At 31.2% G+C, this 19,418-nt stretch overlaps 2 protein-coding genes across 2 annotated transcripts; one reads left to right on the top strand and one right to left on the bottom strand.

The window, feature by feature from the left end:
- Positions 1 to 2,985: 2,985 nt before the first annotated feature.
- On the bottom strand, positions 2,986 to 5,523 carry LOC118648687 (probable palmitoyltransferase ZDHHC24). The gene has a single exon (XM_036295067.1). The coding sequence runs from the start codon at positions 5,368 to 5,370 to the stop codon at positions 4,528 to 4,530; it is 843 nt and encodes a 280-aa protein (XP_036150960.1). The 5' UTR covers positions 5,371 to 5,523; the 3' UTR covers positions 2,986 to 4,527.
- Positions 5,524 to 9,039: 3,516 nt separating this feature from the next.
- Positions 9,040 to 18,434, top strand: LOC118648686 (coenzyme Q-binding protein COQ10 homolog B, mitochondrial-like). Its single transcript, XM_036295066.1, has 3 exons — positions 9,040 to 9,216; positions 16,670 to 16,792; positions 17,754 to 18,434. Exons 1-3 carry the CDS (start codon positions 9,209 to 9,211, stop codon positions 18,196 to 18,198), a joined length of 576 nt encoding a protein of 191 aa, XP_036150959.1. The 5' UTR covers positions 9,040 to 9,208; the 3' UTR covers positions 18,199 to 18,434.
- The last annotated feature ends 984 nt before the right edge of the window (positions 18,435 to 19,418 follow it).

The following is a 19,418-nucleotide window of genomic DNA, read 5'->3' on the forward strand; positions in this document are numbered from 1 at the left end:
AGAAGGAAAGATAAACTATGAAAGTTCAGCTAAAAAGAATATGCCTAATATATTCCTATATGCAGAATAATGTTCGCTCATTATCTTTTTGTGGCGCATCAGAGAATATCTGCATTCATAATCATCATAAAATAAGGCATCAAAGATAATCGGGATGTTTATGTATACTACTACAAAAACTAAAATTTTTAGGGGAATTTTTTCTTTCTTAAAATCATGGATTTTCATAAGATTTTATTGATATTCAGAGAATTTTTTCAATTTTATTTTTAAATTTAATTTAAAAAAAACTTTTTTAATAATTATTTCTTTGATTATTTTTTAATAATAATAATAATAATAAATGTAAAATGTTAATAATCTGTTAATAATAAGTATAATTGTTTAAAGTTAGTATAATTGGATATACATTCGCATATATTCAATATTGTTCAAAAATTTGAAAATATCTGCAAAAGTTAAGTATTTTAGTAAAAAAATCGTAATTTTCTCAAATGCATAAAAAAAAAAGAAAAATAGAGCTTTAAATACATATATCTTTTAATCTTATATTTTGTTTATACATAAAATCAATATTTTTCCCAACTTTTTTTTTTTTTTTTTTTTTTTTTTTTTAAGCACTGTAACTTGGTGATTTATCAGGCAAAAATTAATAAAAAATTATTTTAAAATAGGCTTTCTCTAAACTTAAAATGCTGTTTAAAAGAAATTGATGCAATAATTTTTCGCAATATGATATAAAACTTTTTAAGGTGTAAAACTTTATTACTTATTAAATGTTTTTTTCTACTTTGAAACTAAAAATTTATAGAAGAAAGAACAAAGAAAAGATATTGATTATAATATACACGATTCGCAAATTAACAAAATTTTTTTAAACTTTTTGTACTTAACTTTTCATGAAATATGCGAGAGAACCTCATATTTTTGTTCCCAAATTTATGAACGATATTTTCATATTACGAATTTTTATTTAAACAAATTAAGATGATACTAGAAGACAATATTATACTGTAGAAGGCTTTGCTATAGATTTCAGCTTTAATTACAAAAAAGGATAAATATAGTTTCGTGTGAAATCCTTGTCTTTTATTAATATATGTATGTTTATTTGTACTTTATACTTCTACGTATTTCAAAATTCTATTAAACATTTCTTTAATCTTATGTGGAATTTGGAATAAAAAAGTCTGGAAAATCCAAAAATTTTCAAGAAATTTTTAAGAAAATAAATAAACACCTCCATAATATAATGTACAACGCAAATATTTAGTGCTTCTTTATCTGATGGCGGATTACGACACGACTGAAATAATTTTCTATCTAAATTATATAATTGTTATTATTATAATATTATTATAGATTGTATCGAAAACTCTAAACAGTATAAAATCACAATACAATTAATCAATTATCATAGGATCAAGTATTATGAAAGATATTTTCCTATAATTATTTTATTCTATAGCTTCACATATAGCTGTTTTCTGAAATATTTGCATACGCCTTCCTTTTACATTTTATACAATTTTTTAAATACTTTTACATACTATATACCGTTTGAGGTGTACTATAGCGGCAGATGTTCACACAGATGAGGAAAAGAATCGTACATCCAATAATTGTTGATATTTAATTAAATATTAAACAAATGTTAAATCACATAAAGTATATTGTAATACTGTGGTCAGCACATCATAAATTGCAAATTCGAGAAGCCAGAGAGATTGTGTGAAAGATATGGTTGTGATCATCCAATTACAAATATGCGCCAATGAAAGTCAATCTTTTGTGGATATTTAATTTGTAAATAGGCACCTGAAAAAATTACTCTTTCTTGTACTAATTATGTATATTATATAAGCCACTGTCTTTCTTACATATATGTACAGTTTTTTAAATAAGATATGTACAATTAAATGTATAAATTAAAAAACAAATCTTAAATATAAAATTACATTTTTTCGAAGAGGAGAATTTTATAGATGCTTGCATCAGAATCATCAAATTGCTCGTCAATTTAATTTGTGATATTATATATTCCAGCTTTAGGTAAGAATCATGTTTCAAAACCAACTATGCGGTGCGCAGTTGGACATTTACACAAAAATTCACAAAAATTATTATCAGGCACCAAGAACTGCCTCGATCAAGAAATGGTACTTTCTCTTATTTCTTGTATTAATAACATATTAATAACATATCAATTTAATATTCTTAACTTCAACTTGTTATCATTTAATATAAATTAAAATTGTGTTTAAAAATAGGAACAATCGATTTCAAAAAATATTTTAAATAATTAATCAAAATTTTTTTAATAAATAAAACATCGGCTAATTACTGAAGTTCATTAGCTTAAAAGAGTCACGTTTTTTCAAAACTTTATTTATTAACCTTTTGTAATAAAAAAACTTTTAGTATTGATATTTTCAAAATAAATACAAATTAACAAAATTTAATTAAAAAACGATAATCGTTATGTTTAAATATTTTTTATAACATTAGAAAATATTAATGTGGAAAAAATTTGTTTATGATTTAAATATAGAAACGAGTGTTTTTGTCACATTTTATTTTGTCACAATTTTCATTAATATAATGAGAATTGTATATAATTCAAGAATGTACTTTTACATGAAATAATAAGAACTTTTATTTTTATTTCTAAAATGTTCTTTATAAATATATTTTTTCTTACGAATAGTTTAAAAAAATTTTTATATTTTGCGATAGGGGAAAGGAGGATAAGACGAAATGGGTGAAACAACGAATTGCTAATTTCTCTAAGCTGATAACAAATGGGTTGATATTGAACTTAAGACTTTAGATAATAGTAAATCATCTGTTGTAGTTGGATTTCAACCTGTCCACAAAAATGTATGATAAGAAATATATTTTCTGCATTCATATGTAATTTTTTGGTAAGACTAATAATTCAAATAATATGTCAAGGAGAAAATTGCCAATAAGAGCCAGCCTGGATATTAGTGTATAAGAAATGTATTTCATATAAGTATTTATTATAAGCTGATGTTAAATACATTGCAACACGAACACAAACGAAATTATGTACATTGAGTATGCAAACGATTTGGCTCACAATTTGACTCCTCCTCAGTGCAACAGTATAATATCGCAAAACTGTCTGTGGTTGTAGTTTGTGTCATCTTCTGTGTAAAAATGAATATCAAAAGCTCTTCTTCATAAGGCTTGTTCTTGGTAGCTGTACTGCTGTACTGGTGCAATAAGTTAGAATGAGAAAAAAATATATTTGTCTCATTCTAACTTATTGCACCAGTGCAGCAATGCAGCGACGAAGAATAGGCCTATGGTCAATCAAGAATGAAAAATAATCCGACGTCACAAAAATAAAAAATTTAAAAAGGTGTAAAAAGAATGCTACACTAACATATTCATATTTTTCATTTCTCATATTTGCAACATTTTTATAAAATATACATGATGATTGTGGGTAAGATGACATTCTACATAATTTTTTTCTAATTGTGATATTTAGTTTTAATTCTAATATTATTCTTATAATCTTATTCTTAATAATTAATTTTTTTTAATTTTCTGTCACAGTAAATAAATATTTTTTTATTACATATATCTATGTCTAATTATTCTATATTTTTATAATAGTAGACATCACAGATGCGCACATGCTATTTGACATATTTTTTACCTTTTAAAAATAAATTACAATGATAATTGTATATAAATAACTATCTATACAAATTTGGCAGCTGTCAAAATTCAATCCCAATAATAGTTACTCTCGCAACACGAAGTAAGTATGGTAAGAGAACCAATCAGCATTACAGAAAACTCAACAAAATCATCACAGAAATTTGGAAAAATCATCAAAAAATCTTATCTTTTGTATATATATAATCCTCTTTTTTCCCATTTTTATATTTTCCTTCTCATAAGACTCAATGGCCTTGTTTCCACCAATCGTTTGATATGCTATCAAATAGTAAATAACTAGTGAAGTATCAAACAATCAATGTAAACAAGGCCAATGCTATTTTAGAAAATTATATGTAATGTTAAGAAAAGTTATATAGTTGAAAAATTGAAAAAATTAAAAATGTCTATAAATCTATTAATCAAGAATTTATATATGAAAAGACTGAAGAATTTCCTTAAGAAATTTAAAACATTCTTAACTACATTTATTTAGCTTTAACATAGACAATATTTATAATTGATGCTAATTTTAGATGTGCCAAAGAAATATACAATTTCTATATATATTATATAAAATTATATAATATTACCTGTTTTGATATAAATCTTATGTACAACAGTTATACAGAAGAAATAATATGCTTGATAGTAAATTATTAATTAACTCGACTCTAGTTCTACTGATTAAAAAAGTGTAATTCTTTCAGCTTGAATTAATCCTTGTTCTTTGGTTATTGAGATGTCCAACAATACTTTTTAACAGACAAAAAGCTTGCCTCGAGCATATTTCACAGTTCGAGAAGAGTTAGGGCAATCAATTGAAGTAATTCAATCTTTCTTCGAAGACAAGTGATCCCACAAGACTCCATCGTGTGGTAACTGCGATTTTATATAAGGAAGCAACCACGTCAGGTACCACCGTTCTCCAAACACTTCTCTAATATTGTCCTTCCAACCCATATCATACGTGAAATCCTTCTTGTTACTCTCGTTCCCCACGACGCCCCTGAGAATCAAGTTAAAGTGATAAATGCATAATATTCCAGTGTACAAGGTACCCACTGCTGAGACGTCATACAACATCAGATAGAATTGATCCATGGACATGTCAAATCCAAAGAAGATCACTGGAAAGAGCATCTTGAGGATCGACATTGGGAACTCGAAAGGTATTCTGTTCCAGATGAAGAGGCTGCCGTAGCAGAAGGCATATGCTGCTCCAAAACACAGATAGCATAGGAACATGACAAAGTACCTATGGTTATAGTAACCCACACAGCAACCAGTGAACACGCAGTGATGGTCACGTTTGAGAATGCAGGTATCGCAGGTACTGCAATGCCAAGAACGCGGCGGCGCCAAACATTCACAGATTGTGCACAGTCGCCAACCGTCTGCTACCTTCGCGGTGCTCACCGGTATGACGCGCCCACTGCCACTAGTACTAGTGTCGCACAGCACCGTGTACGTAAAGTTACCTATAATGTTCAGCATAATAAAATTGCCGAGAATGAAGTGGAACGCGTACAACACGGGGTACTCATCGCCGTACAATCCTGGCAGTACTATCCATAACCCGAACCAGTACAGGAGAGGCGATATGATTAGAACGAAGACCATCGACAGCACATCACTGACAGTTCGTGGCCACACTTTCTTCCGGATTATCATTGTTGCACGTTCGCTGCTCTCGAGTTATACAAACCGCCGCTTCTTCGCCTTTATCATCAAGATTTTATTATCTTTTTGGAGCTGATTGGCTAAGTTTACGTGAGCGAGGTTACGCCATTTTGAAAACGCGCCGTTTGCGACAGCGATGGGTACGTTCGGGGAGACACTATTAAGGGTGCGTTCCACTTAAAGCTCGCAACGACCGTGGAATCATTTCATCCTTGTTGGTTATCAAATATTAAACAAGGATAAGCAACGCTCGCGAGCGTTGCGGGCATTAAGTGGAACGCACCCTAAGAGCCACCGCACAAGCTTTTTCGTAACACGTTACGTTACGTTAAGGCCCGGTTCCACAACTCACGGTTAAATTAACTGGCCGATTATTCCATTGGAATTGACCAATCGTATTTGTTAAGCAAAATTAACAAATACGATTGGTCAATTCCAATGGAATAATCGGCCAGTTAATTTAACCGTGAGTTGTGGAACCGGACCTAAAGGACCATCTACAATGGAGAGTCGTAGGCCGTAGCAGTAGTCGTAGAAAATGTCTCCACTTCGTATTGCTTTACTGTTTACAGCCTACAGCAGACATTGAGCCAATTCATTGCGTGCTTACGATGAGCGTTTTGGGGCATTCGGGATTAGTTTTTGGTCGCCTTTCTTTGATGGCCGGCTTGTATGTTATTGCTACGTCGTTTTTATTCTAGACAGCATTGCCGTAGTTTTATGCCCAGTCTACAATGAGTCGTTGGTCGTTGGTCGTAAGAAATTTAACCAATCACAGTTGATCTTAGAGAAAAATAACCGAACATAATTGGTTAAATTTCTTACGACCAACGACCAACGACTCATTGTAGACTGGGCATTAGTGCTGTTACGGCTAAAACACTCCATTGTAGATGGCCCTTTAGTGCTCCATAAACCTAAGTTCGTACTTAAAATTAAACTTACATCAACGCACAAAGAAACTTTTAACGTAAGAGCCACCGCACAAGCTTTTTCGTAAGGGCCACCGCACAAACTCTTCCATAACGCGTTACGTTACGTTAAGTACTCCATATGAACCTAAGTTGTACTTAAAATTTTACTTAAATCAACGCACAAAGAAGTCCTTAACGTAAGAACTTAAGAACTTACGTTAAAAGTTTCTTTGTGCGTTGATGTAAGTTTAATTTTAAGTACGAATGGAGCACTTAACGTAACGTAACGTGTTACGAAAAAGCTTGTGCGGTGGCTCTTAGCTGGTGTTGGAAAAAAAGGTTAAGTTGGTAATATTGAGAATTCCCAACGTTGTGTTCGTTTTCTCCCAGCTGGAAGAATAGTTGGAGATCGATCGAATAGGTGCATTTAATGCTAATGGCAACGAAATATCTTGACAAGCGATAACGTACGCATGTGTTTTATATAATTAACTTATACCTACGATTGTTGAAATTTAGCAAATTCAATCCTTTTTCTTTGTTTAATAACACTTAAATGTAAAATAAAGTAAATGTAAAATAACATTATTAATAAATAAAAAGCAAGAAATAAGAGGAACATTAAAATTCTCTTAATATCTTTTATTGTTATGTGTGGTTGTGACGCAGCATACAATTTAACAAATTACTTGAAATAAAATATTTTCTTAATGCAAATTCATAAATTATTACTTTTTGTAAATTAACTAATCAATATAAAAAATTACTGAATATATAAGTAATTATTTAATATAATGAATTTACAGGCTCTTTCTTTTCGTATTGTTGAACAAAAAACAAAAGTCAATAAAAAGAATATACAAATTTAATCAACATTATTATTATTATGGAAAAGTTATTATTGAAGAATATTTTACTCGAAAACATGTTTGATTCTTCTAGTATAGTTTATCGTCTAATAACAGTGATGACGACGATGAAGAATTACAAAATATCTTGTTCAGTAACAACATAGATGAAAAGAGAAACGTACCAAAAATAAAAAATTATTTGGAACACATTGTAGCAATTAAGTTATAATACATGAAGAATTATCGAACTATTATTCGCATACGGTTGTACCTTCTATTTTTGCTACCTGGGGCTCGATTCTTGAATTCATTCGCAAGAGAAACGTATGCGCAAACATCCGCTCTAACAGAAAAGTTGCAGTTGCAAGTTTATTGGTTAAAAACCATACGATAGCCAATAAATTTCTAACTTTTCTGTAAGAACAGAATTTTCGAATACATTTCTCTTGCGAATGAATTCAACATCGACATATAGAATGGACTGAGCATTGCGATGGGCAAGCGCGCGCCTGCTTTGAAGTGAGAGGTACTACACCTGAGGCCTATGTTTGTCTCTCTTGCAAGCTTCTGATTTGTTATTTCGTCCTCCTCCGTGAATGGAGGGGGACGAAATAACAAATCAGAAGCTTGCAAAAGAGACAAACATAGGCCTCAGGTGTAGTACCTCTCACTCTAAAGCAGACGCGCGCTAACCTATCGCAATGCTCAGTCCATTCTATATGTCGATGGAATTCAAGAATCGAGCCCCTGGGCAACCATAGACCTAGACGGCAACCATACATTATAAATAAAAAATATTAATAAAATTTAATGTTCCTTTCATTCTTTGCTTTTTATTTATTAATATAAATGTTAAATTTTATTTTATATTTAAGTATTATTAAACAAAGAAAAAACATTACCTTGAATTGACTGATAAATTTTGGTTATATAAAACATATGCATACGTTATCGCGCCTGACATAATGCTCTAGTTTATACCAAGCACTTGGTACGCGTATCAAGTAGTGAATTAAACTGATCAGCCAATGATTAAACACATTCACTAGTTATTTACTATTTGATACTCGTACCAAGTGCTTGGTGTAAACTAGGTCAATATTTCATTGCTATTTGCACTAAATGCACCCATTTGATCGGTCTCCAACTACTCCCAGTTCCCAACTGGGAGAAAACGAACGCAGCGTTGGAAATTCTCAAAACTACCAACTTAACTTTTTCTTCTAGCACCAGCGAAAGCTATTTTCGAACGCACCCTCTATAAACGTTTCGAAGCATTCTTTGATTGGTCAATTTGTAAAATCTTTGTTTCGATTGGTCAATCAAACGCTTCGAAGCATTTGTAGCGTCAAGTGGACCGCAGCATACTCTAGGGGTCTGTTCGCGTCACATGCTCCGACATGCTCCTATTCACCCCAACGCACTCCAATACGTTGATTCCGATGACGCCAACCTATTAGAATGCGTTGGAGTGAGTAGGAGCATGTCGGAGCATGGCGACGCGAACAAACCATAGTTTACACCGAGCGCTTGGTACGCGTATCAAATAGTAAATAACTAGTGAATGTGTTTAATCATTGGCTGATCAGCTTAAATTCACTACTTGATACGCGTACCAAGTGCTCGGTGTAAACTAGAGCTTTGTGTGTGACAGCCCTTAAGGTCAAACCAATGGTTTGTTCGCGTCGCCATGCTCCGACATGCTCCTACTCACTCCAACAACGCATTCTAATAGGTTGGCGTCATCGGAATCAACGTATTGGAGTGCGTTGGGGTGAATAGGAGCATGTCGGAGCATGGCGACGCGAACAAACTACGGGTCTGTTCGCGTCACATGCTCCGACATGCTCCTATTCACCCCAACGCACTCCAATACGTTGATTCCGATGACGCCAACCTATTAGAATGCGTTGGAGTGAGTAGGAGCATGTCGGGGCCTGGCGACGCGAACAAACCATACAAGTCAAACATAGGATGAGGTTAATTCAAAGTTATGAGATTTTGGCATGTCAAATAAAAAGCACATTGCCGGATATCAATAAAATTTAACATTTTACACTCAACATGCACAGGTAATGTATTATTTTGATTCAAAATTTTGCATAGCATTTTGAGGTTATCGAAGTTACGTAACGCGAATGATATCGGGTGCTTTCCAGTAACGTACACAGACAACATTAATACTGTGCACGATTCATTGTCAATATTTTCCACTTTTTCTGGGCCTTTGCAGGACGACTGATTTATAATTTTCGGACATTGTTTTATGCTTTATATCTTTGTTTTTAGTAACGCACAATAACTGTCTTGTACTTAAACTAAAAAGAATTTGTTAAAACTTGAGACACAAGATAGTTCCTAGATAGCCAAATGTCTTGATGTTGCAGTTGTATTGCCAACAATTGTTGCAGCAACTAATTTAGACTAACTTGGAACAAGGTAAGACAGCATTATGTCTGTCAGGTTGAACTCATATGAATTTTATTTTTAACAATTTCTATTTATCAGTTTCATTTTCTTATCAATTATTTGTTGTTGTCATGATGCTGTTATATTATAAACAATATAATGTATTTATTGTTGACTGTTTTCTTTTTAAAATGTCTTTAACCAATAGTATATATAAGTAATCGTGTTGCTAAATTTGTAATATGTTTTATTTCAATATCAACAAATATATATCAAATCTATAACAATACATGATTACATGTGTTGTTATAGATTAGTTTGCCCAAAATGTTATCATGCTTGATAATCATTGTAGATTACAAAAAACAAAGATTTAAAGCATAAAACATTGTCTTGAAATCATAAATCAGGTGCTCTCTTAAAATTTTTTTAAGCTAAAAGGTAAGTCTGCTTGTAATTTAAAATCTTGAAATGTAAGACAATTATTATGCATTACTAACAAGGGAACCTAGCAAACTCAAAATTCTGATTTTAATAAAACTTGGCATAAATGTAGAGGGGTAAATACATGAATTAAAAAATTTTTAGTTGGTGCTTATAAATGGTTTAAAGGGTTGAAACCATCCTTCAAAAATTGAGGATTTTTGCCTTTTCTCGATATATCGTAAACTAAACAAAATATCAAAAAATGTTTTATACAAAAGTTTTACAACTTTAATACTTCTATTTAACTATGCTGTTCATTAAAAAAATTTTTTTTTTAATTTTTACCTCTTTTTATCTCTCCTATGTTGAATATTTATTGCATCAAAATTTCAATTTCAGTGAAATTCAGCACAAATGTAGAGGGGGGCAATACACGAATTCAGAAAATTTTAGTTGGTGCTCAAAAACGAATTAAAGAGTTAAAACCCTTCAAAGATTGAGACATTTTTACCTTTTTTCCATATATCTTGTAAACTTAACAAAACATCAAAAAATGTTTTATACAAAAGTTTTACAGTATAAACCTCCATTTAATTGCGCTATTCATTTTTTGAAAAAAAATTTAATTAAAAAACATTTTTTTATTAAAAAAATGTTAAATAAAATTAAATTTTATGTATCCAGCATTTATAAAGTAATTAATTATACTATTGTATACTACGTATTACTTCACGTATTACTACGTATATCATCTTTGTGATACATTTTTTGGTGTAAGCAATATCTTTGTCTCCATCATTTCTTTGAGCAACATCATGATTGCAAACATTATGAGGAATAAAAATAATGTAAGTATCAATAGTAAAAATATTTGAAAAAAGATACGAAGATAGATAATTGTAATAAGTTATTTAGACAATTAGATATTTATAACAACTACATTTATGTTACAGAAAAAATCTTCAAATATGTGGCATAATATTTCTTATCAGCACGGTGAGAATGTCAGTCATAAAATGCATGCATATATATATATGGGCAAGAAAAATATTTCTACACATGAAAAATATTAATATCAGTACAATATTAATGTGAAAATGACGCGTCATCATTTAAATAGGTACCAATCTTATATTAATACGTGATTTTCATTTTATACAACATATATGATTCATACGTAATATGAATATAAAACATGAATGTAAAATATGTGACATTACAGAGAATGGACATTATGTGAAAACAATGTGACTACTCTAATATTGCGCACTGTCACATAAAAAAATACATACAGGAATGCAGTTAATATAAATATATAGTATTATAACAGATAATATACACATAGATGATATAAATAATACGTAGTATGCGATAGTTTAATTACTTTATAAATGCCAGATACATAAGAGTCAATTTTATTTAATATTTTTTTTAATTAAAAAAAGTTTTTGATAAATTTTTTTTCGAAAAATGAACAGAGTAGTTAAATGGAGATATTTATACTGTAAAACTTTTGTACCAAACATTTTTTGATGTTCTGTTAAGTTTACAAAATACACTGGCGCAAAAAAACGAAACAAAATTTTCGACCGATTTTTAGGCAATCTTCAAAGTGATGCAACTTTGCGAAAAATTATCCAAATTACATGTACTTTTTTTTAAATTAAAGGGCAAAGATTCTACTTTGAGAATCCCTACGCAAAAGTTTGATTTGTTAAGTGCGAACCTTTTGTATCCCATGAAAACCAAACATGTGTTTTTTAATTGAAAAAAGTAAAAGTTTGTTATCATTTTGCACAAGTTTCTCGTTAAAATCTTGCTAATATTAATTCAGATTCTTAAAGTTGATTCTTTTCTAAGCAATTTAAAAAAAAACATGTTGATACGATGTTTATACGTGAGTATGTATATATGTATGTTTACATATAGATGAGTATAGATGAGTATAGATTCTATACTCATAAACCCACACAGACACGTAAACATACATATATATATACACATACTCATACATAAAAAATAAAAGTTCAAATTTTATTTTAAAAAATCAGCCTTTTCAAGGCCACATGATGTACAAAATCCGATCGTCATTCTCCACGTGGTGCAGATCGGGTCACTTTGATGACAGCGGTATGATTGAGTTCAACACGAATAAAATCAATGTGCAATCATATTGATATTCAAAATTCATGATATTCAAAAAATACCGTATTTATTCGCTAAAATACCTTAAAGTGCAGTGCAAATTTCAAACTCGCGTGCAATCAACAAAAAACATCGTATCGACATGTTTTTTAAATTGCTTAGAAAATCAACTTTAAAAATCTGAATCAATATTAGCAATATTTTAACGAGAAACTTGTGCAAAATGATAACAAACTTTTACTTTTTTCAATGAAAAAACACATGTTTGGTTTTCATGCGATACAAAAGGTTCGCACTTAACAAATCAAACTTTTGCGTAGAGATTTTCAAAGTAGAGTCTTTGCCTTTTAATTTAAAAAAAAGTACATGTAATTTGGATGATTTTTTGCAAAGTTGCATCACTTTGAAGATTGCCTAAAAATTGGTCAAAAATTTTGTTTTGTTTTTTTGCGCCAGTGTATATCGAAAAAAAGGCAAAAATGTCTCAATCTTTAAAGGATTTTAACCCTTTAAACCATTTTTGAGCACCAACTAAAATTTTCTAAATTTGTTTATTGCCTCCCTCTACATTTGTGCCAAATTTCACTGAAATTGAAATTTTGATACAATAAATATTTAATATAGGGAAGGTAAAAAGGGTAAATTTTTGAAAAAAAATTGTTTTTTTTTTAATGAACAGCACAGTTAAATAGAAGTATTTATGATGTAAAACTTTTGTATAAAACTTTTTATATTTAGTTTACGAGATGTATCGAGAAAAAGCAAAAACTCTCAATTTTTGAAGGGTGATTTTAACTCTTAAACCGTTTGTAAGCACCAACTAAAAAATTATAAATTTATGTATTTACCTCCTCTACATTTATGCCAAGTTTCATTAAAATAAGAATTTTCAAGTTCGCGATTGTCGCGAACTTAAAACATTGTCTTGAAATTATAAATTAGTTGTTCTACTAAGGCCCTAAGATTTGAGACACAAGATAGTTATTGTGTGTTACTAAAGACAAAGATTTAAGTCATAAAATTTGTCTTAAGATTGTAGATCAATCATTCTGTTAAGTTAACACAATTAAAACATGATGTGATTATGGCAAAATTTTATCAAATTTTATTTCAAGATTATCTCAAGTAATGTTTTAAGATGCTAATATTCTCTTGTGATTGGTTGATGTTAAGATATTACTTAATATGATTTTAAATATAAAACTCGATTATGAGTATTGATATAATCCTATTATGTTGTTTTATATTATTTTCCATTGAACACAATTATAATAATGTCCTAAGGACATTGTCATGACTTAAGCTGTGTTTGCTTTGGTACTTACAGTTTTAAGCATTATTTCACCCTTGTTGACTAAATATTAAAGAATATAAATCAAGTTTATAAATACTTGAAAATTTCATCTTTGTTGTTTATGAAATGTTAAACAGGGACAAATGATGCTTACAAGAACTTGATGATATTACGATAATAAATCTTGACTTATTCTTTAATTGTTTGTTATTTGATAATATAATATGAATGATATTCTTATGATAAAATTATGATATATATATATGATTTCTATGTTCTGTCCAAGTCCATGGATATTATCATTACATTTTTAGTGGTAAAATGTAATGTTGAAATAGAAAAGTGAAATAAAGAAGTTAAGCAGTTAGACAAATTGATACTGTGTTACATAGTGGATAATTGTGTTCCATTACTGGAAAGTATTCACTGAGAATTTTCCAACAAGAATTATAGAAAAATATAGTGCAATATAGTTATTTTGTTTGTTTGTCAGTGTTAAACATGAATAAAATAATTTATTGTATTGCACTGTATCTTTTTGTGTTTTTTGTTAGAAAATGCCCTATCAAATAAAATTAAAATTTAATTTTTTTGTATCACAAATGAATAATTATTTCTAATATATTTTTGAACACAAATTATTGTTCAAATTTGAATATTGACTCACAATTTTTAAAAAAATGATGTCAAAAAAACAACGAAAAAAAAGAGTTAGAGGGTTATCATAACGTGCACTGGCAGCATTTTTCTAAAATTTTGTTAATACCATGTGAATTATTAATTTTTATCTTTAAAATACATTCCGTTTTGTTTTGATGATTTTTGTATGTTTTAAGATACAATAATTTGATAATTTGATAGTTTTTTGAAATAGCTCTTTTAAATATATATTATTTTTTATTATTATGTATAATTTGTATAATTTATAAAATTATTTTAACTAAATAATGTTTTTTATTGTCATATACAGTTTATTTATAAATATAAATAAATGAAAATATTTTAAAATAAAGCAACTCTGGAAATATTTTGATAATAATTTTATTGAAAATCTTTCAATTGAAATTTATTAAGATTTATTAGAATAGAATCTTTATACACTTCAGCATTGCACTTGCCAAGAAGAGGACTTACTTTACAATCTTTTTTAGCACACTTATTTCTCCATCCATCCATTTAACTATCTTTCTATTCTAACTGGTGCGTCGCATGGCTTTCTTTAATATTATATAACATAACATATCTTATTGCTCCACTACAATTGCAAGAATCCTACATATATAATAATCTCTATTCTGTTCAGTACACAATAGCCAAGAAGAGAATCCTACATAGAATACACTATAATCCTATATAAACGTTTTTTCTCGCCACTATCTTTCAATCTTTACTCTGTTTAGTTTTTTTCAACTTATACTTTTTTTATCTATATATTACTATATATTACTTTATCTATTAACCTTTCTACATATACCTTTTCCTCTACTTTCTACAACCTCTATTTCTTTTCTCTGTCCTCCCTCTTTTCTCTAAACATTCTTTCTACCTTCCATTATTAAAATTATTTCTACAAATACTAACTCTTAGACTTTATACCATGTTAGTTGCCTCCTTTCTTTTTTCTAGCATCTTTAACATAACATAACATAACATATTGCACCGCATCTTATCGCACCGCACAAAGCCTACCTATAATATAATCTAATCATATCTCATTATTTTTCTTTCACTTATCTTTCCATTTTTTCTCTGTTTACAATATTTCAACTTATAATTATATTTCTTTACTATATTGTCCAACCTTTCTATTTAAACCTTTTCTTATTTTCTATTATTTCTACTCTTTTTCTTTTCTTCCTCCTTTCTTTCTCTAATCTTTTCCTAAAATTATTTTTACCATTTTTTCTCCTAGACCCAGACCTTGTTAGCTGTCACCTTTCTCTTTTCCTAGCTTTTTTATGTGCTCTTTATAATCCCCTATCCCTATTAAACGTAACGGCAAGTTTATCCCCTTATCTTCCTATTTTTATGTTTCTAAATTTTCTTCTCATTCCTATTAATTACTTTCACCTTTACTTTTTTCTCCGCATTTAGCTCTAACTCTTTTTCTCTATGGATATTACCATACCAGGAGGAGGGGAACGCAGTCCGGGGAAGCCGGGGGTTCAGTCGCGCCGATATGCCTCCCCCCCGCGGCCCCACCAGCCCAAGGGAGGGGAGGGCGGGGCGAGGGTCCGGTCCTCCACGGGCCGGTGTCCTACCGCCTCGCCCCAATCCCGTTTCCCCCCCCGGGAGGGCAACCTTACGCTCGGCTCCCTCCTGGGGCGGGGGGGGGCATCTCTCCTCCGGATAGGGGAGGGCCAGTCACCCCTTGCATGCACGCGTTGATCAAATCTGTGATCCCCTCTGCAAGAGGTGAAAGAGGGGGGAGGGGACGATAGGCCCAGGACTAAAGCGGGTCACACACACTTTCCGTAGAACGTAACAGTAAGGTTTTGACCAATCACGTACTTGATTTAGTCGCTTACTGTTACGGTCGCCCAATCCAACATGTCGAAATCTTACTGTTACGTTCTACGGAAAGTGTGTGTGACCAGCTTAACCCGACCGCCCGTCGCCTCCCCGCCATTGTCATCCCTCCCGGCCCATCTGTGGGTCTCCCTTTAGGCGTCCCACAGATGGGCTGGGACGCCCGGAGGGGGCGTCCTTTGTTGCGCATCGCGGCGCTCCCCCCGGAGAGGGAAAGGTGGGGGGACGTCTCCTCCCGTCTCACCCTCTCGTCCGTCTCCCTTCGCACCATAATGGCAATGCAAAAGGAAGCAAATACCACCCACCTCTCCCGGCTCACAACCGCCGCCCCCACGGCGACCAAGGACAAGTCGATCGGCCCGATGGCCGCCGCTCTCACATCACTTATTTTAATTGATTTTAATAAATTTTAATGTATTTTAATTAATCTTAATTTTAATAAAAAGTAGTCAATTGAAATAAATGTTCAGTAAACATTTTAATAATATATTTTTTTTATCAGGGGAATACAAATTTTTATCTCAAAATTGTTAATCAGTGTATTAATATTTGTGTATTAATACTAGTAAAACTCAGATTCAAGTTTTAATTTTGTTTACTTATTATTAACACTACAAAATCAATAAGAACTGATTGTTTTAATATACATTTTTATTATTAATTAATTACTCATATAATTTAAAGTTAATTTCTGCATTAAGTTATGTGTAAAAACATTTTAGGCACACATTTGTCTTGGCACAATTGCCATGGAAATATGATTCTTCCAAGCAAAACTTGTGGCGAATGTATAGAACAAAAGCAAGTCATAGAATCAAAGAATATGAAGGTCGCAAATTAGTTGGGTAATAAAAATAAACAGATATAAAAGAAAGACTTTAAAAATCTGTTTTTTTTTTGTTTTTTTTTTTTTTTTGTTATATGTGCGTCGAAAGTGGTCCCTTTCATTTTTTTTGTGAATGAAGTCATCGACTTTTTAGCATTTTAACATTATTGCACAGTTCTTATCATCCGATAGATGGCGTGAATTGTGGCGAAAAACATTCCAGCACGACTTTTTCGACACGTTTGATTTTAGCATTTACATACGTGTCCTCTCGCAACACGCATATAGTAACTCTCGCAGAATTGACCAACGCTATGTCGTTTGGTCTTAACTTAACCTAACCTAACCTAACTTAACTTTGGTTAATCTGTCAATTTGCGAGAACGTAAGATACAAGGGACTACACAGCGGCGCACAGATAACAAAAAATATGGTATGCAGTACGAGTATAACAGTTTTTTGTACTCTTGTACAAAAAGCTGAGTGTTGTATTATTTTTTATTGTCTTATATCACTCTCTGAATAGTATTTAAACAATGTTTTATAGTATTATAATATTATAGTATTTGAACATTACTGCAAACTATTTAATTTATGTTGTAACGCGCGCGCGCGCACGCGCACACACACACACACACACACACACACACACACACATTGTATAAAATTTTATATAAAATACATGAATTGGTGCGTGTGTGTGTGCGTACTCATACGAGAAACACGTATAAGTCAAAATTTTCCAAATAATTTTTTAAAATTAGTTTTATAATTAGACATAGTGATAAATTCTACTCGATGTATCAGATAATGACACTTTTACATTTTTTAATTATTTTTAGTGCTGCTTTTGGAAAATCTTGATAATTTTTTTTCATCTGAAAGAGAGATTTGTTGTGAGAAACTGTGTTGTTTCTCAAATGATCGATTTACATTTTTAACGTAGCATGCACCATTTAAATAAATATTTTTTTTTGTAGCTTTTCAATGGAGAAAATGTACTACGTGGTTGCCGATGTAGAAAATTACAAGAATTTTTTACCTTTTTGTAAGAAATCTGAGATTACTTTAAAGACCAAAGACTTTCTAAAAGCCAATTTAGTAATTGGATTCCCACCTATAAACGAAAGTTATACTTCGAAGGTGACTACGGTGTATCCAAGAATAGTTAAAGCTGAATGTAAGGATGGAAGATTATTTGATCATTTAGATACTCTGTGGTTATTTAGTCCTGGACTGAAAAACAATCTCGAGACATGCGTGATTGACTTCTCCTTATCTTTTGAATTCAAATCTGCCATTTATTCTCATTTATCAAATTTATTCTTCAATGAAATTGTAAGGCAAATGGAAAATGCCTTTCTTGATGAAGCCGCGAGAAGGTATGGCCAGCCATGTTTAAAGACAGTACGATTGCAAAGGTGACAAGAAATACTTACAGAAATCATTAAATATAAAAAAATATTTATTTTTTTGTAATAATAAATTTATTATTAATTAACTCTTTAAAATAAATATATGCGAGTTGCATACAACAGAAGATAATATATATATATAACTCAGGGTGATAAAAAACCATGAACCATATGCTTACATTAATACATTTATTTTTAAATTCATGGGTTTAAATATATGAAATAAAAACACTTTAAGAATTTAGCCTCCTGTCTTTGACTCAATATGTATATTTTTTATATGTAAAAAGTGGTTCCAACATATATTGTTGAAAAATACCAATCAATTTCATTAATGATACCCATCTCTCTCGCAAGAAATTGGACGACTAAGAAGTAAAAAGATTACTGGGATATGTCCAAGAGGTAAATGTGAATAGAAAAAATAAAATAGAGAAAAATATTGACAATAAGACACAATAAAATTACTAGAACACAAAAGATGGGTGGGATGAAATATAAGGACGGCCAACTGCGTCACGTTCAAAAATTACACTAATCAATAGTTATAACTTCCACTTCTACTACTACTCACTCACTCTTCTCGTACAACCTTTGAATATATATAAATGGAGGAGGAATTGCTTTGTTCCATGTAGACCGAAAGTGTGTCCAAGATCTGTGCGAGAGAGAAAAGTATAAGGTGATATTCGTCCTCTCTGCGCATGCTCAATATCATTACCTGCACCGCAGTTTTAACACTTCATAGACCTGTTCTTTTTAGCTGCACTGCTGCACTGGTGCAATAAGTTAAAATGAGAAAAAATATATTTGTCTCACTTTAACTTGTTGCACCAGTGCACCAGTGCAGCTAAAAAGAACAGGCCACTTGTTCACTTCTGTACGAATTGTATGTGTGTGTGAAAACCTTTGAGTATATATACATGGAGGAGGAATTGCTTTGTTTTATGTAGACCGAAAGTGTGTCCAAGATCTGTGCGAGAGAGAAAGGTATATAGGGTGATATTCGTCCTCTCTGCGCATGCTCAATATCATTACCTGCACCGCAGTTTTAACACTTCTTGTGCATTTCTGTACTTAATGTATGAATTGTATGTGTATGTGAAAACTATAGACATAGTAAGTATAGACCGAGCATTCCGCTGTATAAGCGTTGATGCATATGAAAAGAAAGAGAAAAGATATGAAGAATCTCTTTCTCTTTTTAATGCCGGAGAAGTGGGGAGCTTC

This window comes from Monomorium pharaonis, unplaced genomic scaffold (assembly GCF_013373865.1).
Source record: "Monomorium pharaonis isolate MP-MQ-018 unplaced genomic scaffold, ASM1337386v2 scaffold_597, whole genome shotgun sequence".
NCBI classification, from domain to species: Eukaryota; Metazoa; Arthropoda; class Insecta; order Hymenoptera; family Formicidae; genus Monomorium; species Monomorium pharaonis.

Coding starts and splice junctions, on each gene's coding strand:
- LOC118648687 (XM_036295067.1), bottom strand. CDS start 5,370: ATGATAATCCGGAAGAAAGTGTGGCCACGAACTGTCAGTGATGTGCTG.
- LOC118648686 (XM_036295066.1), top strand. Junction 16,793..17,753: donor GAAGGTCGCAAATTAGTTGG/GTAATAAAAATA, acceptor TTTTTTTTGTAG/CTTTTCAATGGAGAAAATGT.